Source organism: Mangifera indica, chromosome 16, assembly GCF_011075055.1.
Source record: "Mangifera indica cultivar Alphonso chromosome 16, CATAS_Mindica_2.1, whole genome shotgun sequence".
In the NCBI taxonomy this organism is placed as follows: Eukaryota; Viridiplantae; Streptophyta; class Magnoliopsida; order Sapindales; family Anacardiaceae; genus Mangifera; species Mangifera indica.
Window position 1 is genome coordinate 1,189,734 of NC_058152.1, and position 25,932 is coordinate 1,215,665.

The following is a 25,932-nucleotide window of genomic DNA, read 5'->3' on the forward strand; positions in this document are numbered from 1 at the left end:
AGATTTTATAATAATTTACTTGAATGTCAAATATATGGAGGAAGGTAAACAACCAAGATGAGGAGGCTACATTAGCTCTATGGAAAAGGGAAAATCTTACTCGATAGGTAAGTAGAATACAAGTGTGAGAAGGACACTCATACGAAGCCAAAATTTGGATGCGACATTAGCTTTAAGATTGTAGAGAGAAAAGTTCATTTAGGCTTTTTGGACACAAAATATGAAACCTTTATTAGTATTAAATATAAATTCAAGTGTAAGGACAAGGGGATATGACCATCAAGTATGAGTAGTAGGAGGACGACAAGTCGAGATGAGGTGCCATATTTGCTCTAAGTATAGATAGGGAAAAAGAAAAAATTAGTTTAAACAATTTTTTAAAGATTGATAAAATTTTATCATAATTTTTTTTATTATACAATTTTAGCCAAAAATCTAAGTTGGATTCTAAGAAAGTATAGATCTAAATGCTCTTATTTCATTAGAAATTTGAAAATCCTTTAACAGTGAAATATCTTTCACTTTGTGCTCTTTTAATTTGTTGATTCTTGATCAATTGTATTTTTATTTAATATAAAAAATACTTTAGTTTATGTCGTATTTATATTTTTGTGTTCAAATCTCTAGAAAAAAATGAAACCGTAGAAATCTGAAAAATTTTTGTGGGGTATGTCAGGTAGGTCGGTCGGTTTGAGGCCTGGCCCGACCTGCCACATTTTAAGTGGTAGGCCAGGTGCTAAGTTGGCCGCCCTACCAAAAATTTACACCAAATAAGTGATAGGTCAGGTCCTAGGTAAACTGACCTAACAATTTCACAATAAGATGGTAGGCTGGCCAACCCCATGAAAATTTTCTAAATTTTTACAGTTTCTTTTTTTCCAGCAGTTTGAACAAAAAAATATAGATTCAATTTAATTTGATGGATTTTTTTTCGTAAAATAAGTAGTAGCATTTGGATCTAAACTCGGATTAAAATGTTTTTTGTGCATGGTTTTAAAGAGTAGACAGATGTATTTTGCTTAGGTTGTTAGAGTCGAAGACAAGGGTAAATATGTATTAAAATAAATTTTTGGCTAAAATTGCATAATGAAAAAATAGTGATAAAGATTGTACAGACATATAAAAAATACACAAAGTATGTGACCATCACTAGTATCAAACTATGATTTAAGAATAGGGATAAGGGGGATACGAAGCCAAAATGAGGACGAAGTGATTCAATTAACTCAAAGTTTGTAAAAATAAAATAACCCACTGAGTTTTATACAAATGTAAGGACGTGAGCATCAAGTATAAGGAGAAAGAGGATTGAAAGCCAAAATGAGGAGGTCGCATTAGCTCTTAGGATAGAAAGCGAAAATCTTGCATAACTAGTAAGTAGAAATAAAAAAGTGAGGACACATACGAAGCGAAGATGAAGATGTGATATGAGCTCTAAGGTTGCGAAGAGAAGAGTTCATTTAGGCTTTCGAGATTCGAAGTATGAGACCATCACTAGTATCATACAAATATTCAACTAAAAGGACAAAGGGGATGTAAAGCCAAATTGAGGATGAGGACGTTGAATTAATTTAAAGGTTGTAAACAGAGAACAGCCTGTTTAGAGTTTATAATAACTTAAGGATGTGAGCATCAAGTATATGGAAAAGGAGGATTGCAAGTCAAGATATGAAGACACATTAGCTCTAATGAAGGAAAAGGAAAATCTTGCACTAGTGGACAAAGGGGCTGGTTTGTGAGAAATGACTTGAATTATTTAGGCTAAAGGCATGTAGGTTTGGGCTTGTATTGTTGGGTGTTCTATGGCTAGTAATTTTGTTTCCCTCCATTGATTCTTCTTCTTCAATAATTCTTTTTCAATATTACTATTCATCAATTAATCTAACTTGAACTGATCATTTTAGTTCTGAGCTAAACGTGAATTGGTTATTCTAGATTTGAGCCAAACTTGATAATTTGTTTGACTGTGTCTACAAAGGAGTTATTAATCCTTATAGCTGAAACTTTTGTGGACTAACGAGTAGTAAATTACTAGGGCTGGTTAATATTAGAAGCGAGTAGCTGGTTTATATATTTGTTGCAATTATTTGTGCTATAAATCCTTTGGTTGGTTAATTTAAGCCCAAGGTTTTGAGAAAGCCTAGGTATATGGAATGCCATTTGTGATATTAGTTGTTATGGTATGATTTATCTTTCATTTTGATGGTGATTTATGTTATTGATTTCTATCTTTCTATGTTGAATTGCAAATTGCTGCTGATTTATGTTAAACTTTTTAGATTATGTTCTCCAAGAAGTGCTTTTCTCTTTACTCACATTGGAGTTCTAATGGTCAACCTGACTTTTATAAGGAAATTATTGTTTGTTGATTCTGATTACATCTTTTCTTATTCATGTCAGCCTGCAGTTTTGTGTGCAACCAAAATTTTACTATTTTTTCGGTTGATTTATAATGATTTGGGGAGGAATATACTGGGGAAAATCATCACAAAGTAGGAATTGGGGTATGCAGCTTTATCTTTTTGACAAGCAACTATGGAAAATGAAGGATAATATCTACTCCTTTAGAGTATGCAACTTTTGTTATGGTGGTCAGAGAATGCAATCTTTGCATGGGTAATTTTTTAAAAGCATCACGTATTAGTATTTTTTTTTCAGTCTTGACTATTATTGCATTGTGTATTTGTTTTTTTAAACCTCTTATAACATTCTTTAGTTCAGGTTTAAGTTTTAAGCTTGTTTTGGGCTTGCTTTACTCCTTTAGTGAAAAGACATGACTACTAATCAACATTTACAATCGGTACTCTCTTTCACATTTAGCGTATAAATGAATGATTTTAATCCTGATATTATAATTCTGTAAGTAAACTAATCAGTAAGTTGTTATTATTATAATCCTGACATTATATTAATTCTTTTATAGGAGGACTACTGGTGGCCCTACAGGGCGTTCCACGAAAGGGCAATGGACTTTGGAAGAGGTGAATATGTACTTTCTATCTATAGCTTTTTTTGCCTTTCTTTAGGTTTTCAATGTCCTTCCATCTTCCTTGAGATTCAAAAATTTTATTTTATGTGATCTTATGATGATATAAAATATTGGCTTCATGGCATGTTGCCTTTTTGTAGCACATAATGACTATTCAATCTGATGCCATAAGAGAGAGACCATGAAACTATACTAGCGTTCATATTTTATAGTGCATCAGGATTTTGTACCATTCATATTAGCTTTATTTTTGAGATGATTCATCGTATAACTGCTAATGATATTTTAACTTCAAGGGCTATTATATTTACACATGTACACAAACTGTTCAATTCTATTTTATTTTATCTTTTATTAACAAGATGGCATTTTATTATATGTTCAGGATGAGATATTGCGGAAGACTCTTCAATGATTCAAGGGAAAGAACCGGAAGAAAATTGGTATGAATATGGAAGTTTTTGTGTTTTGCCATCTATTGATTCTTTGATATTCTTTTATATACACACATGGTCTAATTGTAGTTTGTGTGTTTTTCAGCAGAATGTTTCAGGGACTGGACAAATGTGCAGTGCTTACACATGGTGTGTTTTGCTATCTCTTGGTATGAATATGGAAGCTTTTGTGTTTTGCCATCTCTTGATTCTTTGATATACGCACATGGTCTAATTGTAGTTTGTGTGTTTTTCAGCAAAATGTTTCAGGGACTCGACAAATGTACAGTGCTTACGCATGGGGGGTTTTGCTATCTCTTGGTATGAATGTGGAAGTTTTTGTGTTTTGCCATCTCTTGATTCTTTGATATACACACGTGGTCTAATTGTAGTTTGTGTGTTTTTCAGCAAAATGTTTCAGGGACTCGACAAATGTACAGTGCTTACGCATGGGGTGTTTTGCTATCTCTTGGTATGAATATGGAAGTTTTTGTGTTATGCTATCTCTTGATTCTTTGATATTCTTTTATATTACACATGGTCTAATTGTAGTTTGTCTGTTTTTCAGCGGAATGTTTCAGGGACTGGTCTGTACACACAAGGTCTATATACACACGGTGTGAATATGAAAGTTTGTGTGTTTTGCTATCTCTTGGTATGAATATTGAAGTTTGTGTGTTTTGCTCTTGATTCTTTGTTATTCTTTTATATATACACACATGGTTTAATTGTAGTTTGTGTTTTTCAGCAAAATGTTTCAAGGACTGGACATATGTACAGTGGTTGCATGGGTGGCAGAAAGTCTTGAATCCAGAACTAAGGAGGTAATTTATTCTAAGGAGGTAATTTATTCTATTTGTTTGTTATTTCCTACATTAGTTGCTTTCTTGTGGTGTTATGCCAACTTTTGAATTTGCTTGTTAAATCCCCATGGTGTAAGGTGAAAGGATTAACTTATCTAGTTGTTGTAGCTTAATTTTAAGGAGATATTGTAGAAAACATATAAAGCTAGTGATGTTAGCTTTTTAGGTAGTTATGATAATTTACATTAGCTCTAAAGATAAAAAGGGAAAAATCTTGCATAACTTTAAGTAGAAATATAAGTGTAAGAAGGACAAGCGTATGAGCGAAGATGTGGAAGCGACATTTGAGATTTAACTACAAGAAAAATGAGAGAGACCTTTCTAACAAATTATGTTCAAGAATAAAAATTATGTTTCTTAAACATCAAGTTTTGCTCATTGCTAGTTAGTTAGGTTAACACCATTGGGTTTATGATATAAGGGAGAGCAATTATTTTTATTTCGAACTATGTAAGGACGCGAACTATGTAAGGTTCACATTGCTAGTTGATTAGTTTTCATCACATTTTGCATTTGTCCTTTACGTTGGATGTTGTCAAGTTAGGTAAAAAGTTTCACACAACTAGGTTTGTGATATATTTATAAGGAAAAACAATTATTTTTACACGAACATCAAGTATGTGGAGAAGGTTGATAACAAGCCAACTTTAAGGATGGAAAGGGAAAAATCTTACACGATCGATAAGTAGAAATACAATTGTGAGGAGGATGTTGGGAGTTCATTTAGACTTTCAAGACTCGAAGCATGAGACCTTCACTAGTATTGAGCAGGGATTTAGGTATAGAGACAAGAGGGGATACAAAGCCAAAATATGGACGAGGATGTTTAACTAAGATTCAAACATGAGAACCAAGAGGATATGAAACCAGAATGAGAACTAGTGCGTTGAATTAAGTCAAAGGTTGTAGACAGAAAACAATCCACTAAGATTTTATAATAATTTACCCGAATGTTAAATATAAGGAGGAGGATAAACAACCATGATGAGGAGACTACATTAGCTCAAAGGTTGTAGACAGAAAACAACCCACTAAGATTTTATAATAATTTACTTGAATGTCAAATATATGGAGGAAGGTAAACAACCAAGATGAGGAGGCTACATTAGCTCTATGGAAAAGGGAAAATCTTACTCGATAGGTAAGTAGAATACAAGTGTGAGAAGGACACTCATACGAAGCCAAAATTTGGATGCGACATTAGCTTTAAGATTGTAGAGAGAAAAGTTCATTTAGGCTTTTTGGACACAAAATATGAAACCTTTATTAGTATTAAATATAAATTCAAGTGTAAGGACAAGGGGATATGACCATCAAGTATGAGTAGTAGGAGGACGACAAGTCGAGATGAGGTGCCATATTTGCTCTAAGTATAGATAGGGAAAAAGAAAAAATTAGTTTAAACAATGTTTTAAAGATTGATAAAATTTTATCATAATTTTTTTTATTATACAATTTTAGCCAAAAATCTAAGTTGGATTCTAAGAAAGTATAGATCTAAATGCTCTTATTTCATTAGAAATTTGAAAATCCTTTAACAGTGAAATATCTTTCACTTTGTGCTCTTTTAATTTGTTGATTCTTGATCAATTGTATTTTTATTTAATATAAAAAATACTTTAGTTTATGTCGTATTTATATTTTTGTGTTCAAATCTCTAGAAAAAAATGAAACCGTAGAAATCTGAAAAATTTTTGTGGGGTATGTCAGGTAGGTCGGTCGGTTTGAGGCCTGGCCCGACCTGCCACATTTTAAGTGGTAGGCCAGGTGCTAAGTTGGCCGCCCTACCAAAAATTTACACCAAATAAGTGATAGGTCAGGTCCTAGGTAAACTGACCTAACAATTTCACAATAAGATGGTAGGCTGGCCAACCCCATGAAAATTTTCTAAATTTTTACAGTTTCTTTTTTTCCAGCAGTTTGAACAAAAAAATATAGATTCAATTTAATTTGATGGATTTTTTTTCGTAAAATAAGTAGTAGCATTTGGATCTAAACTCGGATTAAAATGTTTTTTGTGCATGGTTTTAAAGAGTAGACAGATGTATTTTGCTTAGGTTGTTAGAGTCGAAGACAAGGGTAAATATGTATTAAAATAAATTTTTGGCTAAAATTGCATAATGAAAAAATAGTGATAAAGATTGTACAGACATATAAAAAATACACAAAGTATGTGACCATCACTAGTATCAAACTATGATTTAAGAATAGGGATAAGGGGATACGAAGCCAAAATGAGGACGAAGTGATTCAATTAACTCAAAGTTTGTAAAAATAAAATAACCCACTGAGTTTTATACAAATGTAAGGACGTGAGCATCAAGTATAAGGAGAAAGAGGATTGAAAGCCAAAATGAGGAGGTCGCATTAGCTCTTAGGATAGAAAGCGAAAATCTTGCATAACTAGTAAGTAGAAATAAAAAAGTGAGGACACATACGAAGCGAAGATGAAGATGTGATATGAGCTCTAAGGTTGCGAAGAGAAGAGTTCATTTAGGCTTTCGAGATTCGAAGTATGAGACCATCACTAGTATCATACAAATATTCAACTAAAAGGACAAAGGGGATGTAAAGCCAAATTGAGGATGAGGACGTTGAATTAATTTAAAGGTTGTAAACAGAGAACAGCCTGTTTAGAGTTTATAATAACTTAAGGATGTGAGCATCAAGTATATGGAAAAGGAGGATTGCAAGTCAAGATATGAAGACACATTAGCTCTAATGAAGGAAAAGGAAAATCTTGCACTAGTGGACAAAGGGGCTGGTTTGTGAGAAATGACTTGAATTATTTAGGCTAAAGGCATGTAGGTTTGGGCTTGTATTGTTGGGTGTTCTATGGCTAGTAATTTTGTTTCCCTCCATTGATTCTTCTTCTTCAATAATTCTTTTTCAATATTACTATTCATCAATTAATCTAACTTGAACTGATCATTTTAGTTCTGAGCTAAACGTGAATTGGTTATTCTAGATTTGAGCCAAACTTGATAATTTGTTTGACTGTGTCTACAAAGGAGTTATTAATCCTTATAGCTGAAACTTTTGTGGACTAACGAGTAGTAAATTACTAGGGCTGGTTAATATTAGAAGCGAGTAGCTGGTTTATATATTTGTTGCAATTATTTGTGCTATAAATCCTTTGGTTGGTTAATTTAAGCCCAAGGTTTTGAGAAAGCCTAGGTATATGGAATGCCATTTGTGATATTAGTTGTTATGGTATGATTTATCTTTCATTTTGATGGTGATTTATGTTATTGATTTCTATCTTTCTATGTTGAATTGCAAATTGCTGCTGATTTATGTTAAACTTTTTAGATTATGTTCTCCAAAAAGTGCTTTTCTCTTTACTCACATTGGAGTTCTAATGGTCAACCTGACTTTTATAAGGAAATTATTGTTTGTTGATTCTGATTACATCTTTTCTTATTCATGTCAGCCTGCAGTTTTGTGTGCAACCAAAATTTTACTATTTTTTCGGTTGATTTATAATGATTTGGGGAGGAATATACTGGGGAAAATCATCACAAAGTAGGAATTGGGGTATGCAGCTTTATCTTTTTGACAAGCAACTATGGAAAATGAAGGATAATATCTACTCCTTTAGAGTATGCAACTTTTGTTATGGTGGTCAGAGAATGCAATCTTTGCATGGGTAATTTTTTAAAAGCATCACGTATTAGTATTTTTTTTTCAGTCTTGACTATTATTGCATTGTGTATTTGTTTTTTTAAACCTCTTATAACATTCTTTAGTTCAGGTTTAAGTTTTAAGCTTGTTTTGGGCTTGCTTTACTCCTTTAGTGAAAAGACATGACTACTAATCAACATTTACAATCGGTACTCTCTTTCACATTTAGCGTATAAATGAATGATTTTAATCCTGATATTATAATTCTGTAAGTAAACTAATCAGTAAGTTGTTATTATTATAATCCTGACATTATATTAATTCTTTTATAGGAGGACTACTGGTGGCCCTACAGGGCGTTCCACGAAAGGGCAATGGACTTTGGAAGAGGTGAATATGTACTTTCTATCTATAGCTTTTTTTGCCTTTCTTTAGGTTTTCAATGTCCTTCCATCTTCCTTGAGATTCAAAAATTTTATTTTATGTGATCTTATGATGATATAAAATATTGGCTTCATGGCATGTTGCCTTTTTGTAGCACATAATGACTATTCAATCTGATGCCATAAGAGAGAGACCATGAAACTATACTAGCGTTCATATTTTATAGTGCATCAGGATTTTGTACCATTCATATTAGCTTTATTTTTGAGATGATTCATCGTATAACTGCTAATGATATTTTAACTTCAAGGGCTATTATATTTACACATGTACACAAACTGTTCAATTCTATTTTATTTTATCTTTTATTAACAAGATGGCATTTTATTATATGTTCAGGATGAGATATTGCGGAAGACTCTTCAATGATTCAAGGGAAAGAACCGGAAGAAAATTGGTATGAATATGGAAGTTTTTGTGTTTTGCCATCTATTGATTCTTTGATATTCTTTTATATACACACATGGTCTAATTGTAGTTTGTGTGTTTTTCAGCAGAATGTTTCAGGGACTGGACAAATGTGCAGTGCTTACACATGGTGTGTTTTGCTATCTCTTGGTATGAATATGGAAGCTTTTGTGTTTTGCCATCTCTTGATTCTTTGATATACGCACATGGTCTAATTGTAGTTTGTGTGTTTTTCAGCAAAATGTTTCAGGGACTCGACAAATGTACAGTGCTTACGCATGGGGGGTTTTGCTATCTCTTGGTATGAATGTGGAAGTTTTTGTGTTTTGCCATCTCTTGATTCTTTGATATACACACGTGGTCTAATTGTAGTTTGTGTGTTTTTCAGCAAAATGTTTCAGGGACTCGACAAATGTACAGTGCTTACGCATGGGGTGTTTTGCTATCTCTTGGTATGAATATGGAAGTTTTTGTGTTATGCTATCTCTTGATTCTTTGATATTCTTTTATATTACACATGGTCTAATTGTAGTTTGTCTGTTTTTCAGCGGAATGTTTCAGGGACTGGTCTGTACACACAAGGTCTATATACACACGGTGTGAATATGAAAGTTTGTGTGTTTTGCTATCTCTTGGTATGAATATTGAAGTTTGTGTGTTTTGCTCTTGATTCTTTGTTATTCTTTTATATATACACACATGGTTTAATTGTAGTTTGTGTTTTTCAGCAAAATGTTTCAAGGACTGGACATATGTACAGTGGTTGCATGGGTGGCAGAAAGTCTTGAATCCAGAACTAAGGAGGTAATTTATTCTAAGGAGGTAATTTATTCTATTTGTTTGTTATTTCCTACATTAGTTGCTTTCTTGTGGTGTTATGCCAACTTTTGAATTTGCTTGTTAAATCCCCATGGTGTAAGGTGAAAGGATTAACTTATCTAGTTGCTGTAGCTTAATTTTAAGGAGATATTGTAGAAAACATATAAAGCTAGTGATGTTAGCTTTTTAGGTAGTTATGATAATTTACATTAGCTCTAAAGATAAAAAGGGAAAAATCTTGCATAACTTTAAGTAGAAATATAAGTGTAAGAAGGACAAGCGTATGAGCGAAGATGTGGAAGCGACATTTGAGATTTAACTACAAGAAAAATGAGAGAGACCTTTCTAACAAATTATGTTCAAGAATAAAAATTATGTTTCTTAAACATCAAGTTTTGCTCATTGCTAGTTAGTTAGGTTAACACCATTGGGTTTATGATATAAGGGAGAGCAATTATTTTTATTTCGAACTATGTAAGGACGCGAACTATGTAAGGTTCACATTGCTAGTTGATTAGTTTTCATCACATTTTGCATTTGTCCTTTACGTTGGATGTTGTCAAGTTAGGTAAAAAGTTTCACACAACTAGGTTTGTGATATATTTATAAGGAAAAACAATTATTTTTACACGAACATCAAGTATGTGGAGAAGGTTGATAACAAGCCAACTTTAAGGATGGAAAGGGAAAAATCTTACACGATCGATAAGTAGAAATACAATTGTGAGGAGGATGTTGGGAGTTCATTTAGACTTTCAAGACTCGAAGCATGAGACCTTCACTAGTATTGAGCAGGGACTTAGGTATAGAGACAAGAGGGGATACAAAGCCAAAATATGGACGAGGATGTTTAACTAAGATTCAAACATGAGAACCAAGAGGATATGAAACCAGAATGAGAATTAGTGCGTTGAATTAAGTCAAAGGTTGTAGACAGAAAACAACCCACTAAGATTTTATAATAATTTACCCGAATGTTAAATATAAGGAGGAGGATAAACAGCCATGATGAGGAGACTACATTAGCTAAAAGGTTGTAGACAGAAAATAACCCACTAAGATTTTATAATAATTTACTTGAATGTCAAATATATGGAGGAAGGTAAACAACCAAGATGAGGAGGCTACATTAGCTCTATGGAAAAGGGAAAATCTTACTCGATAGGTAAGTAGAATACAAGTGTGAGAAGGACACTCATACGAAGCCAAAATTTGGATGCGACATTAGCTTTAAGATTGTAGAGAGAAAAGTTCATTTAGGCTTTTTGGACACAAAATATGAAACCTTTATTAGTATTAAATATAAATTCAAGTGTAAGGACAAGGGGATATGACCATCAAGTATGAGTAGTAGGAGGACGACAAGTCGAGATGAGGTGCCATATTTGCTCTAAGTATAGATAGGGAAAAAGAAAAAATTAGTTTAAACAATTTTTTAAAGATTGATAAAATTTTATCATAATTTTTTTTATTATACAATTTTAGCCAAAAATCTAAGTTGGATTCTAAGAAAGTATAGATCTAAATGCTCTTATTTCATTAGAAATTTGAAAATCCTTTAACAGTGAAATATCTTTCACTTTGTGCTCTTTTAATTTGTTGATTCTTGATCAATTGTATTTTTATTTAATATAAAAAATACTTTAGTTTATGTCGTATTTATATTTTTGTGTTCAAATCTCTAGAAAAAAATGAAACCGTAGAAATCTGAAAAATTTTTGTGGGGTATGTCAGGTAGGTCGGTCGGTTTGAGGCCTGGCCCGACCTGCCACATTTTAAGTGGTAGGCCAGGTGCTAAGTTGGCCGCCCTACCAAAAATTTACACCAAATAAGTGATAGGTCAGGTCCTAGGTAAACTGACCTAACAATTTCACAATAAGATGGTAGGCTGGCCAACCCCATGAAAATTTTCTAAATTTTTACAGTTTCTTTTTTTCCAGCAGTTTGAACAAAAAAATATAGATTCAATTTAATTTGATGGATTTTTTTTCGTAAAATAAGTAGTAGCATTTGGATCTAAACTCGGATTAAAATGTTTTTTGTGCATGGTTTTAAAGAGTAGACAGATGTATTTTGCTTAGGTTGTTAGAGTCGAAGACAAGGGTAAATATGTATTAAAATAAATTTTTGGCTAAAATTGTATAATGAAAAAATAGTGATAAAGATTGTACAGACATATAAAAAATACACAAAGTATGTGACCATCACTAGTATCAAACTATGATTTAAGAATAGGGATAAGGGGGATACGAAGCCAAAATGAGGACGAAGTGATTCAATTAACTCAAAGTTTGTAAAAATAAAATAACCCACTGAGTTTTATACAAATGTAAGGACGTGAGCATCAAGTATAAGGAGAAAGAGGATTGAAAGCCAAAATGAGGAGGTCGCATTAGCTCTTAGGATAGAAAGCGAAAATCTTGCATAACTAGTAAGTAGAAATAAAAAAGTGAGGACACACATACGAAGCGAAGATGAAGATGTGATATGAGCTCTAAGGTTGCGAAGAGAAGAGTTCATTTAGGCTTTCGAGATTCGAAGTATGAGACCATCACTAGTATCATACAAATATTCAACTAAAAGGACAAAGGGGATGTAAAGCCAAATTGAGGATGAGGACGTTGAATTAATTTAAAGGTTGTAAACAGAGAACAGCCTGTTTAGAGTTTATAATAACTTAAGGATGTGAGCATCAAGTATATGGAAAAGGAGGATTGCAAGTCAAGATATGAAGACACATTAGCTCTAATGAAGGAAAAGGAAAATCTTGCACTAGTGGACAAAGGGGCTGGTTTGTGAGAAATGACTTGTATTATTTAGGCTAAAGGCATGTAGGTTTGGGCTTGTATTGTTGGGTGTTCTATGGCTAGTAATTTTGTTTCCCTCCATTGATTCTTCTTCTTCAATAATTCTTTTTCAATATTACTATTCATCAATTAATCAAACTTGAACTGATCATTTTAGTTCTGAGCTAAACTTGAATTGGTTATTCTAGATTTGAGCCAAACTTGATAATTTGTTTGACTGTGTCTACAAAGGAGTTATTAATCCTTATAGCTGAAACTTTTGTGGACTAACGAGTAGTAAATTACTAGGGCTGGTTAATATTAGAAGCGAGTAGCTGGTTTATATATTTGTTGCAATTATTTGTGCTATAAATCCTTTGGTTGGTTAATTTAAGCCCAAGGTTTTGAGAAAGCCTAGGTATATGGAATGCCATTTGTGATATTAGTTGTTATGGTATGATTTATCTTTCATTTTGATGGTGATTTATGTTATTGATTTCTATCTTTCTATGTTGAATTGCAAATTGCTGCTGATTTATGTTAAACTTTTTAGATTATGTTCTCCAAGAAGTGCTTTTCTCTTTACTCACATTGGAGTTCTAATGGTCAACCTGACTTTTATAAGGAAATTATTGTTTGTTGATTCTGATTACATCTTTTCTTATTCATGTCAGCCTGCAGTTTTGTGTGCAACCAAAATTTTACTATTTTTTCGGTTGATTTATAATGATTTGGGGAGGAATATACTGGGGAAAATCATCACAAAGTAGGAATTGGGGTATGCAGCTTTATCTTTTTGACAAGCAACTATGGAAAATGAAGGATAATATCTACTCCTTTAGAGTATGCAACTTTTGTTATGGTGGTCAGAGAATGCAATCTTTGCATGGGTAATTTTTTAAAAGCATCACGTATTAGTAATTTTTTTTCAGTCTTGACTATTATTGCATTGTGTATTTGTTTTTTTAAACCTCTTATAACATTCTTTAGTTCAGGTTTAAGTTTTAAGCTTGTTTTGGGCTTGCTTTACTCCTTTAGTGAAAAGACATGACTACTAATCAACATTTACAATCGGTACTCTCTTTCACATTTAGCGTATAAATGAATGATTTTAATCCTGACATTATATTAATTCTTTTATAGGAGGACTACTGGTGGCCCTACAGGGCGTTCCACGAAAGGGCAATGGACTTTGGAAGAGGTGAATATGTACTTTCTATCTATAGCTTTTTTTGCCTTTCTTTAGGTTTTCAATGTCCTTCCATCTTCCTTGAGATTCAAAAATTTTATTTTATGTGATCTTATGATGATATAAAATATTGGCTTCATGGCATGTTGCCTTTTTGTAGCACATAATGACTATTCAATCTGATGCCATAAGAGAGAGACCATGAAACTATACTAGCGTTCATATTTTATAGTGCATCAGGATTTTGTACCATTCATATTAGCTTTATTTTTGAGATGATTCATCGTATAACTGCTAATGATATTTTAACTTCAAGGGCTATTATATTTACACATGTACACAAACTGTTCAATTCTATTTTATTTTATCTTTTATTAACAAGATGGCATTTTATTATATGTTCAGGATGAGATATTGCGGAAGACTCTTCAATGATTCAAGGGAAAGAACCGGAAGAAAATTGGTATGAATATGGAAGTTTTTGTGTTTTGCCATCTATTGATTCTTTGATATTCTTTTATATACACACATGGTCTAATTGTAGTTTGTGTGTTTTTCAGCAGAATGTTTCAGGGACTGGACAAATGTGCAGTGCTTACACATGGTGTGTTTTGCTATCTCTTGGTATGAATATGGAAGCTTTTGTGTTTTGCCATCTCTTGATTCTTTGATATACGCACATGGTCTAATTGTAGTTTGTGTGTTTTTCAGCAAAATGTTTCAGGGACTCGACAAATGTACAGTGCTTACGCATGGGGGGTTTTGCTATCTCTTGGTATGAATGTGGAAGTTTTTGTGTTTTGCCATCTCTTGATTCTTTGATATACACACGTGGTCTAATTGTAGTTTGTGTGTTTTTCAGCAAAATGTTTCAGGGACTCGACAAATGTACAGTGCTTACGCATGGGGTGTTTTGCTATCTCTTGGTATGAATATGGAAGTTTTTGTGTTATGCTATCTCTTGATTCTTTGATATTCTTTTATATTACACATGGTCTAATTGTAGTTTGTCTGTTTTTCAGCGGAATGTTTCAGGGACTGGTCTGTACACACAAGGTCTATATACACACGGTGTGAATATGAAAGTTTGTGTGTTTTGCTATCTCTTGGTATGAATATTGAAGTTTGTGTGTTTTGCTCTTGATTCTTTGTTATTCTTTTATATATACACACATGGTTTAATTGTAGTTTGTGTTTTTCAGCAAAATGTTTCAAGGACTGGACATATGTACAGTGGTTGCATGGGTGGCAGAAAGTCTTGAATCCAGAACTAAGGAGGTAATTTATTCTAAGGAGGTAATTTATTCTATTTGTTTGTTATTTCCTACATTAGTTGCTTTCTTGTGGTGTTATGCCAACTTTTGAATTTGCTTGTTAAATCCCCATGGTGTAAGGTGAAAGGATTAACTTATCTAGTTGTTGTAGCTTAATTTTAAGGAGATATTGTAGAAAACATATAAAGCTAGTGATGTTAGCTTTTTAGGTAGTTATGATAATTTACATTAGCTCTAAAGATAAAAAGGGAAAAATCTTGCATAACTTTAAGTAGAAATATAAGTGTAAGAAGGACAAGCGTATGAGCGAAGATGTGGAAGCGACATTTGAGATTTAACTACAAGAAAAATGAGAGAGACCTTTCTAACAAATTATGTTCAAGAATAAAAATTATGTTTCTTAAACATCAAGTTTTGCTCATTGCTAGTTAGTTAGGTTAACACCATTGGGTTTATGATATAAGGGAGAGCAATTATTTTTATTTCGAACTATGTAAGGACGCGAACTATGTAAGGTTCACATTGCTAGTTGATTAGTTTTCATCACATTTTGCATTTGTCCTTTACGTTGGATGTTGTCAAGTTAGGTAAAAAGTTTCACACAACTAGGTTTGTGATATATTTATAAGGAAAAACAATTATTTTTACACGAACATCAAGTATGTGGAGAAGGTTGATAACAAGCCAACTTTAAGGATGGAAAGGGAAAAATCTTACACGATCGATAAGTAGAAATACAATTGTGAGGAGGATGTTGGGAGTTCATTTAGACTTTCAAGACTCGAAGCATGAGACCTTCACTAGTATTGAGCAGGGATTTAGGTATAGAGACAAGAGGGGATACAAAGCCAAAATATGGACGAGGATGTTTAACTAAGATTCAAACATGAGAACCAAGAGGATATGAAACCAGAATGAGAACTAGTGCGTTGAATTAAGTCAAAGGTTGTAGACAGAAAACAATCCACTAAGATTTTATAATAATTTACCCGAATGTTAAATATAAGGAGGAGGATAAACAACCATGATGAGGAGACTACATTAGCTCAAAGGTTGTAGACAGAAAACAACCCACTAAGATTTTATAATAATTTACTTGAATGTCAAATATATGGAGGAAGGTAAACAACCAAGATGAGGAGGCTACATTAGCTCTATGGAAAAGGGAAAATCTTACTCGATAGGTAAGTAGAATACAAGTGTGAGAAGGACACTCATACGAAGCCAAAATTTGGATGCGACATTAGCTTTAAGATTGTAGAGAGAAAAGTTCATTTAGGCTTTTTGGACACAAAATATGAAACCTTTATTAGTATTAAATATAAATTCAAGTGTAAGGACAAGGGGATATGACCATCAAGTATGAGTAGTAGGAGGACGACAAGTCGAGATGAGGTGCCATATTTGCTCTAAGTATAGATAGGAAAAAGAAAAAATTAGTTTAAACAATGTTTTAAAGATTGATAAAATTTTATCATAATTTTTTTTATTATACAATTTTAGCCAAAAATCTAAGTTGGATTCTAAGAAAGTATAGATCTAAATGCTCTTATTTCATTAGAAATTTGAAAATCCTTTAACAGTGAAATATCTTTCACTTTGTGCTCTTTTAATTTGTTGATTCTTGATCAATTGTATTTTTATTAATATAAAAAATACTTTAGTTTATGTCGTATTTATATTTTGTGTTCAAATCTCTAGAAAAAATGAAACCGTAGAAATCTGAAAAATTTTTTGTGGGGTATGTCAGGTAGGTCGGTCGGTTTGAGGCCTGGCCCGACCTGCCACATTTTAAGTGGTAGGCCAGGTGCTAAGTTGGCCGCCCTACCAAAAAATTACACCAAATAAGTGATAGGTCAGGTCCTAGGTAAACTGACCTAACAATTTCACAATAAGATGGTAGGCTGGCCAACCTACCATTTGGCCTACCCCATGAAAATTTTCTAAATTTTTACAGTTTCTTTTTTTCCAGCAGTTTGAACAAAAAAATATAGATTCACTAACTCCATGGATGCTTTATTCTTAGTTAAGAGGACCTGATCAGAGTTCAACAGACCCTTTGAAGCTAATATGTTTTTGTAGTAGGCGTTATCAAACTTCGTTGGGCTAACAAAGTCCAAGACAAACAGATTCTGATCACCACCAGACCTTGGGCATCTGGGTCTCAATTGTGCAGCATATGATTGATCAAGAGTGTTGTCAGGTTGCCCGTTGCCTGATTGGTTGTACAGTCTCTGCCTGAAACTTGTGCAACGGGAATCCCCAATTGTATGACTCCCTGCATCAAATGTTTGTATAAATTACTCAAAGATGGTTAGGTTTCTAGGGGTGTACATGGTCTGATTTATTGCGATATGAAAGTTTTTTAAACCAAACAGACAAAAACTTTAAACTAAATCAAACCATTTTAGATTTTAAAATAAACTATAAGAAACAGTAAAATTATGTGATGCAGTCTCATTTTACGATTTGAATCGAATTATGCACATCTTTTTGGTTTCTAGAAACCCTGATGGTTAGTTTACCAGATAAGGCTACAAGATCGACTACATCAAGTCCTTGCAACTTGAACTTGGTGAGAAGTGTTTGGAATGTGCTGTTTGGAGGAGGAATGTTGTTGTTAGAGCCACTCAAGCTTGCACTTCTGGAGTCTCTTCTTCCCAGTGGAACTTCCCAGCTAGGTCCACCAGTCTGAACATGCAAAACTGGTAAGCTTTGGCCATATTGCAAGGCCAGTTTGGCTGAGTAACAAGGCTCAAACATTAAGACTTACCAACACAGTAGAATCTCTAGCAGCTAGAGCCAAAATGTCAGCACAGGATACTGTCTGAGGACATTCCTTCTCTAGAGCAGATTTGATTCCATCAAGGACTTCAAATCCCCTGGCTGAATTCCTGTTAGGATTGGACCTTTTCTCACTTGTTATGGTGCCACTGCTATCCAACAATAATGATGCATCACACCCCTGTAAAACTTAACAAAGTTTGATGAAGCTGCGCAATATTTATGGATGAAATTAAGAAAATGGAATTTCTGGGAAGTAGCAGACCTTGACGAAGCAGTCATGGAAATGAAGCCTGAGCAAAGAAGCAGCCATGCGGGTTTCTTTTGCAACAGCCTTGGCCACAACGGACTTCACTATCGCTTGAGCTCTGGGACATGAGTGATCATAAAACTGCGGGTAAAGGAAACCACTGGAAGCCTTGCCACTGACGGCAATTAGAGAAAAGGCAATGAGGAAGCTCATGAAGTGAAACCATTGATTGTGTGTTTTTTGTGTCTTTTACTTTCAAGACACAGAAAACTATAGACAAAAAATTGAAGTGTCAGAAGATTTAAGAAGTTTGTTATGATAAGAGCTAAGATGGCATGCATATTTATACAGGAGGGACAGTAGAGAAAAGAAGAAAGAGGGAAAGAAAAAGTTGGAATTGGTAATTAATCAGCAGTTTCACATCAATTACAAGCAACCGATCGGTGTATGTTGGTAGCTTTGTATCCTTGTAGGCTAACAAACCCACCATGGCAGACAGTTGGCATACATGTCGTCTTCAGCCAATTACTGTGAAGTTGACTTTCGAAGGTGATTTCCTTGGTTAATTAAGGTACGTAATTCTAAGTTCTGTGTAAGACAAGTTACTACAATAACAATTAGAATTTGTTATATAGTTCTGTAATCCACTATAATGACATTGATTGAGACTGCATTTGGATTGGAAAAGTTTTTAATGTGATTCAATTAAAAAAAAAAAAAAGAGGCAATATTATATTTATCTCTAGTAGCAGATAAGATTCAGCTTAGATTGCCTAAATCATATATGTATTTCTTTTAAGCTAGATTCACTAATTCTGCATAAGCCCTTCATATTTATAAGGTGAAAAGTTGAAGTTACATATCAAATATTTTATCTAAGCATTCATAATTCAAATGAGAGTAGATTTTTAATTATATTATAATTATACTAATAATAAGATAATTGCATTAGTAATATGATCAGGTTTAATACAAGAGGGTTGTTTTCTCTAGACACGAGACAAAGTAGGAAAAAATCTCATAAATACTGAAAAGATATTCTATGATGGGCAGTTCTAGCTTTTCATTGTCTCCGGTTTATAAAACATCTATTGTGTTTTTGGACAATTAGAGAATATATGATTTGTTTAGTTGTTATTTCTATGGTTTGCCATTGAATTATGACATCCTCAGTGTTGGGCTTATAATTTCGATCAATGAGAAATTTATTTTATGGTATAAAATTAACTTTTGAGATTAAACCATTTTCAGGGTTTTGCCGGATAGTTTATGTAAGGTTCGAAGGAGTTCATATTAATTAGCCAAGTTTTACTGTGTCTTCTTGCTTATTTACGTGAAGACAGAGGCAGATTAGCCTTGCGTGTGCAATCCTGAGACTCCTAATTTTTTTTAGCTTGAAGGAAATAATTTTTACATCAGAGAAGGCATATGATTAACTGAATATGACTTACAAGCATAACTTACCCACAGCAGAAGATTTATTATTTTGAATATATTCATCATTGAAAGGTGTTATGTTTTTCAACTTAGAAATTATTGATGATGGAGAAAGCAGAAATCAATGCTGTTGTTCTCAATCAAGAAGGAATTGAAGATGCTATAAACTACGACCATTGTTGACTAGTGGTTAAGCTCAGTCTCCTTTTTTAATGCATTAAAGAACAAATAAACACAAATACTAAAGTCGATACACAAGTATTTATATGAAAAATCTAAGATTGGAAAAAATCACGAGTAGGTGAGAGAGAAATTTTGCCATAAGAAAGAAGATATAAAATGAAGAAGATATCTGGTTGTTAGCTCTTCAACCTAACTCGCTTGACATGTGTATTTTGTTTGTTATATCACTTTAGTAGAATTAGTCATTCTCATTACATGTGAAAAGATTTATATCACAGTAAAAAAAAAACCCTTTCACACCATGTGAGATTAGAGTTGGGCTACAAGATTAGGAGTCTAATCCTTCTATGTCTCTTAAAAAATTCACCTTTTCAATCGCATACCTTAAATTCGAATAATCTTTTGGAATTCAAAAAATGACTGTAACACTATGCTGACTAGTGCCAACTATCTTCCATTACTGAATGAAATGTTAATAAAATAAAATTACTTGACCTTGAAGAAGCCTCGAGATTGGTCAACCTTGTACTGTTTTGATATGTTGAGTCTTCTAGATGAAGACAAGTCTACTGGAGGCCAAAGTTGGAGGAGACTCACCTGCTCTGTGGAAAAACCGACGAGCTCAAGCTTTGTTTGCTTAAAATAGCCAGCGCCTTCAAAGACTTACTGTGTGAAAGCTATCATAATTAATGCTGTCTACAATCTTTACATTGGCTTTTAGAAATGTTCAGTGTCTTTCTCAGCACTAAAGCTTCAAGAAGACCATTTTCCAGAATGTTGCTAACGCTCTTCTGTTTCTTCCCTTATTAACATTTTCTTATTTTGCACACAATCAATTCGGTTACTTTTTTAATCGTTCATGGGAGTCAGTGATTGACGGGATGACTAATATTGAAAGTAAAGTTACTAATATCCCACCCACGATTTGGTGGAATCCGGGTTCATTCATCCATTGAGTTTCTAAATTATAAATTTTCATCCAAAATCTAATTCTAATAAATGAAAAATTAACAATCAAAAGAGTATAAACATCATTTTTCCTCTCAGAATCTGAAGAAAAAAAAAGTTGTTAGTTGAAATCATTATTCAAAATATATAATTTGATTATAATCGTATCAAATCAGTGTAATCCAAAAAACTCACACTTTTTTTAATTAAAAATTTTGCCCAAATCACACCTACCGAGGTGCAATTATGGTTGTGGACTCACACTTGGATAGAAATTTCGATTGCCTCGATGCACAAGTTTTGGCAATAAATTATCAATGATTGAGGCCAGGAGCAAATAATAATATCATAAAAAAACGTAAATGGTTAGCGATAATATGCGCATTTACTTCTAACGTTGTGGCCGACACAATTTGATTTAAACAAAATAGTTTTAGGTTTATAGTTAAAATTAAATAGGTGAAATCTAAGGGTGAATTTTAGTTAAATCAAGTTGATCAAGGGTTTAAACTCACTTCAAATCCAAAAATCTAATTTGCTCGATCTAATAATAAAATATCAAAAAAAATAAAAATTATTGAAAATAAAAAATAAACTAGTAAAGATACGTTTATTATAATTGTCAATAAAAAGTTATAAAAAAATTGATAAACTAATAATTTTTTTAAGATATTCGAGTTTAAATTTGTTCAAACTGAATATTAAACTAAGTATGAATTGACTTAATTCAGATCCAACTCTAATAAAAACCTTGAGGGGTAAATAAAATTTAGTTTTAAAATCACAATCTCAACTAGCTTTTAACCTGTTTTATATTTAATTTGGATGAAGGAAGAATCTAATCTGATCTGACCTAAAGTAGGGTATGGGAATATTAGATTAATCTAATTGAATCCATAAATGATAAAGAAAATAATAAGTTATTGCTAGGGTTGGGTAACTACTGCCTTTAGTTTCCAAATCTAATCCGTGAAATGCAAGGGACTTGCTTTGCACTACGCATGGCTGTCTCAATTTTATTAAGAGAAGAATATAATTACATATGCTCCAAACCTTTGGCTGTTCACACAGCAACCCAATTTGCCGTTCTATTATTTTATATGGCACCATTGGATTGGATTGGATTGGATTAGATGTAGCCATCATTCTTATTAAACAAATTAACGTGACAGTTGGAAAATTACTTGTTATCCGATTTCTTTTGTCAGGTTAACTTTGCTTGAAGTGTTGTTTTGTTTGAAATGTGATTTAGCATGGGCAACTCAATGTCAATCAAGGTAAAATCGATAGATTCAAGTGAACCAGTATACTTTTTCTATAGTTCTAGACGCTGAATTTCGCCGACAATTACATCATCAGAAATAAGAAGCTACTTGTATAATTTTTTTAAATAATTGGTCTAAGATCGTTATCTGATTCAAACAAGTTAAAATTTATACATAATTAATTTTAGTTGATCAAACTTTAAGTAGATTTACAATCGACTCTAATATTGAAATTTAACTCATTAGTAATTTTATTTTTTTTTTACAGTTGATTCTTCTTCTTCTTTTCCGATTATTACTACTTATCAATTAATCAAACTTAGCCAATCTTTAGTTTCGAGTCAAACTTAAATTAATCATTCTAAAATTTGAGTCAAGTTCAAACTACTTTTTTGTTTATACTAAAATCAACTTAAATTTAACTTCTATAAAATAGCATACTATTGTATTTTCAAAGTTTTAGAAGTGAATTCAATGAAGAAACTCGACACAAGACACCTCCAGAGTCAGCTGAAAGCTATAACATACAGCAGTTGGCTGCCAAAGGTTAATGCGAAATGATTTTAAAAACAAGATAGAAGAATGATTAAAAAAAGCTTTATAAAACCCGTTTATAAATATACGTATACATGTGAAATCAGGCTCATACATGAAAAGTTACTTTTCAAGAGTTAACAAAACTGTTCATTTTGCAATTATTTGGTTCTATGTCAATTCGCTGAGACCTTAAAATTTGCAAGGAAAATAAAACTAAATTGACCCGTAATTTCTTTCATTTGATCTCCATGTTGCTTTAGCAGAAGCAGCGACCGTTCCCAGGAGGTCTGATTCGGAAAGGATCTGTTAAAGCCTTCTGGCTGAGAGTACCTTTGACCTGCTCCACTCACCTATTATGGCATTCCAAAATTCAAACAAAAGTGTTAGATTGCACTTGAGATAGCAAATCGTATTCCAACTGGAGAAGTCAGAATAGAGCACTTGGGTGAAACTGATTAAATGAGCTGCCCGGCTTAGCGATGTCCTTTTAACATGGACAAGTTAGGGTCCACCGGGAGCTTAAAATGATCATATAATAATTTGATTAAAAAAATAAACGACTACATCTTATCAAGTACAATTGAGTTGAGTGATTTGGGTACTTACTGTTACCTTATCCCAAAGTAAAAATCAATCAATCAGATGCTGACATATCATTATTAATACTTAAATTAGTATTCATATAAGTGCACAAAGTTTTAATAGTCACTCAAATCAGCTGAGGTGTTGAAAATATCATATTTGGTCATATTAGTTTGTCCAAACAGATCTGTAACTCTCAAATCTAATTAATGTCAGATCAGCCAAAAAATAATTACTTACAGTTTCTAAACATGCAGAAAGTATTGTCATGCCAGGCAATGCATCAATCCCACGCTGCATACAATCAAATTTAGGTAGATAAGTGGACATAAATGTTTATACACTATAATATATAGATAAATAATCAAAAAGAATAGAGGAGAGGGAAAGAGAGAGAGAGAATTTGAAACACTTACCAGTTGCCCTGTTCGTGTCTTGTAAATGAAACCTCCACAACAGAATATGGTCTGATGAGACGATGAATCTGCTCCCGAACATTCATCCAATTTCAAAATTAAAAAATCATTGAATTAAAAACAATATTGCATTCAAATATAAGTTGTAAAGGAAAATTAATTCGAAGATGATAACACATGAAATCAGTTAAATAATTCCTCGAGTTCAAAATCTAAACAACCAGAGAAATTTAGATACATCAGGTTTACTTTTAAGTTCAATAAATAGAACTCAATGCCATCCATAACAAATATGAAACTCTGAAAGCCTGTATAATGTACTAGTAAAAGGTATACTTTAATCTTTATTACTAGTAAAGAGACATATGACAGTTTTGCCATCTCTTGATTCTTTGATATTCCCAAAATACACACATGGTCTAATTGTAGTTTGTGTGTTTTTCAGCAGAATGTTTCAGGGACTGGACAAATGTGCAGTGCTTACACATGGTGTGTTTTGCTATCTCTTGGTATGAATATGGAAGCTTTTGTGTTTTGCCATCTCTTGATTCTTTGATATACGCACATGGTCTAATTGTAGTTTGTGTGTCTTTCAGCAAAATGTTTCAGGGACTCGACAAATGTACAGTGCTTACGCATGGGGGGTTTTGCTATCTCTTGGTATGAATATGGAAGTTTTTGTGTTTTGCCATCTCTTGATTCTTTGATATACACACGTGGTCTAATTGTAGTTTGTGTGTTTTTCAGCAAAATGTTTCAGGGACTCGACAAATGTACAGTGCTTACGCATGGGGTGTTTTGCTATCTCTTGGTATGAATATGGAAGTTTTTGTGTTTTGCTATCTCTTGATTTTTTGATATTCTTTTATATATAAACACATGGTCTAATTGTAGTTTGTCTGTTTTTCAGCGGAATGTTTCAGGGACTGGTCTGTACACACAAGGTCTATATACACACGGTGTGAATATGAAAGTTTGTGTGTTTTGCTATCTCTTGGTATGAATATTGAAGTTTGTGTGTTTTGGTCTTGATTCTTTGTTATTCTTGTATATATATACACACATGGTTTAATTGTAGTTTGTGTTTTTCAGCAGAATGTTTCAAGGACTGGACAGATGTACAGTGGTTACATGGGTGGCAGAAAGTCTTGAATCCAGAACTAAGGAGGTAATTTATTCTAAGGAGGTAATTTATTCTATTTGTTTGTTATTTCCTACATTAATTGCTTTCTTGTGGTGTTATGCCAACTTTTGAATTTGCTTGTTAAATCCCCATGGTGTAAGGTGAAAGGATTAACTTATCTAGTTGCTGTAGCTTAATTTTAAGGAGATATTGTAGAAAACATATAAAGCTAGTGATGTTAGCTTTTTAGGTAGTTATGATAATTTACATTAGCTCTAAAGATAAAAAGGGAAAAATCTTGCATAACTTTAAGTAGAAATATAAGTGTAAGAAGGACAAGCGTATGAGCGAAGATGTGGAAGCGACATTTGAGATTTAACTACAAGAAAAATGAGAGAGACCTTTCTAACAAATTATGTTCAAGAATAAAAATTATGTTTCTTAAACATCAAGTTTTGCTCAGTGCTAGTTAGTTAGGTTAACACCATTGGGTTTATGATATAAGGGAGAGCAATTATTTTTATTTCGAACTATGTAAGGACGCGAACTATGTAAGGTTCACATTGCTAGTTGATTAGTTTTCATCACATTTTGCATCTGTCCTTTACGTTGGATGTTGTCAAGTTAGGTAAAAAGTTTCACACAACTAGGTTTGTGATATATATAAGGAAAAACAATTATTTTTACACGAACATCAAGTATGTGGAGAAGGTTGATAACAAGCCAACTTTAAGGATGGAAAGGGAAAAATCTTACACGATCGATAAGTAGAAATACAATTGTGAGGAGGATGTTGGGAGTTCATTTAGACTTTCAAGACTCGAAGCATGAGACCTTCACTAGTATTGAGCAGGGATTTAGGTATAGAGACAAGAGGGGATACAAAGCCAAAATATGGATGAGGATGTTTAACTAAGATTCAAACATGAGAACCAAGAGGATATGAAACCAGAATGAGAATTAGTGCGTTGAATTAACTCAAAGGTTGTAGACAGAAAACAACCCACTAAGATTTTATAATAATTTACCCGAATGTTAAATATAAGGAGGAGGATAAACAGCCATGATGAGGAGACTACATTAGCTAAAAGGTTGTAGACAGAAAACAACCCACTAAGATTTTATAATAATTTACTTGAATGTCAAATATATGGAGGAAGGTAAACAACCAAGATGAGGAGGCTACATTAGCTCTATGGAAAAGGGAAAATCTTACTCGATAGGTAAGTAGAATACAAGTGTGAGAAGGACACTCATACGAAGCCAAAATTTGGATGCGACATTAGCTTTAAGATTGTAGAGAGAAAAGTTCATTTAGGCTTTTTGGACACAAAATATGAAACCTTTATTCGTATTAAATATAAATTCAAGTGTAAGGACAAGGGGATATGACCATCAAGTATGAGTAGTAGGAGGACGACAAGTCGAGATGAGGTGCCATATTTGCTCTAAGTATAGATAGGGAAAAAGAAAAAATTAGTTTAAACAATTTTTTAAAGATTGATAAAATTTTATCATAATTTTTTTTATTATACAATTTTAGCCAAAAATCTAAGTTGGATTCTAAGAAAGTATAG

The 25,932-nt window shown here is 32.9% G+C and overlaps 2 protein-coding genes across 2 annotated transcripts in view; one reads left to right on the plus strand and one right to left on the minus strand.

Annotated features, from left to right (window-relative positions):
• LOC123199077 overlaps positions 1-25,932 on the plus strand; it is a 112,553-nt gene that overhangs the window by 7,312 nt on the left and 79,309 nt on the right. The window contains exons 15-39 of the mRNA XM_044613907.1: positions 2,924-2,989; positions 3,375-3,432; positions 3,530-3,573; positions 3,681-3,744; positions 3,832-3,895; positions 3,992-4,078; positions 4,172-4,247; positions 8,243-8,308; positions 8,694-8,751; positions 8,849-8,892; positions 9,000-9,063; positions 9,151-9,214; positions 9,311-9,397; positions 9,491-9,566; positions 13,511-13,576; positions 13,962-14,019; positions 14,117-14,180; positions 14,268-14,331; positions 14,419-14,482; positions 14,579-14,665; positions 23,678-23,721; positions 23,829-23,892; positions 23,980-24,043; positions 24,143-24,229; positions 24,325-24,400. Of these exons, the coding sequence (XP_044469842.1) occupies positions 2,924-2,989; positions 3,375-3,432; positions 3,530-3,573; positions 3,681-3,744; positions 3,832-3,895; positions 3,992-4,078; positions 4,172-4,247; positions 8,243-8,308; positions 8,694-8,751; positions 8,849-8,892; positions 9,000-9,063; positions 9,151-9,214; positions 9,311-9,397; positions 9,491-9,566; positions 13,511-13,576; positions 13,962-14,019; positions 14,117-14,180; positions 14,268-14,331; positions 14,419-14,482; positions 14,579-14,665; positions 23,678-23,721; positions 23,829-23,892; positions 23,980-24,043; positions 24,143-24,229; positions 24,325-24,400 (1,656 nt within the window). The remainder of the gene's footprint in view (positions 1-2,923; positions 2,990-3,374; positions 3,433-3,529; positions 3,574-3,680; positions 3,745-3,831; positions 3,896-3,991; positions 4,079-4,171; positions 4,248-8,242; positions 8,309-8,693; positions 8,752-8,848; positions 8,893-8,999; positions 9,064-9,150; positions 9,215-9,310; positions 9,398-9,490; positions 9,567-13,510; positions 13,577-13,961; positions 14,020-14,116; positions 14,181-14,267; positions 14,332-14,418; positions 14,483-14,578; positions 14,666-23,677; positions 23,722-23,828; positions 23,893-23,979; positions 24,044-24,142; positions 24,230-24,324; positions 24,401-25,932) is intronic.
• On the minus strand, positions 16,641-18,080 carry LOC123199152 (peroxidase 72-like). Its single transcript, XM_044614031.1, has 5 exons — positions 17,880-18,080; positions 17,604-17,795; positions 17,356-17,521; positions 16,791-17,108; positions 16,641-16,654 (listed from the first exon to the last, which is right to left on the minus strand). The coding sequence occupies exons 1-5, from the start codon at positions 18,075-18,077 to the stop codon at positions 16,641-16,643; spliced, it is 888 nt and encodes a 295-aa protein (XP_044469966.1). The 5' UTR covers positions 18,078-18,080.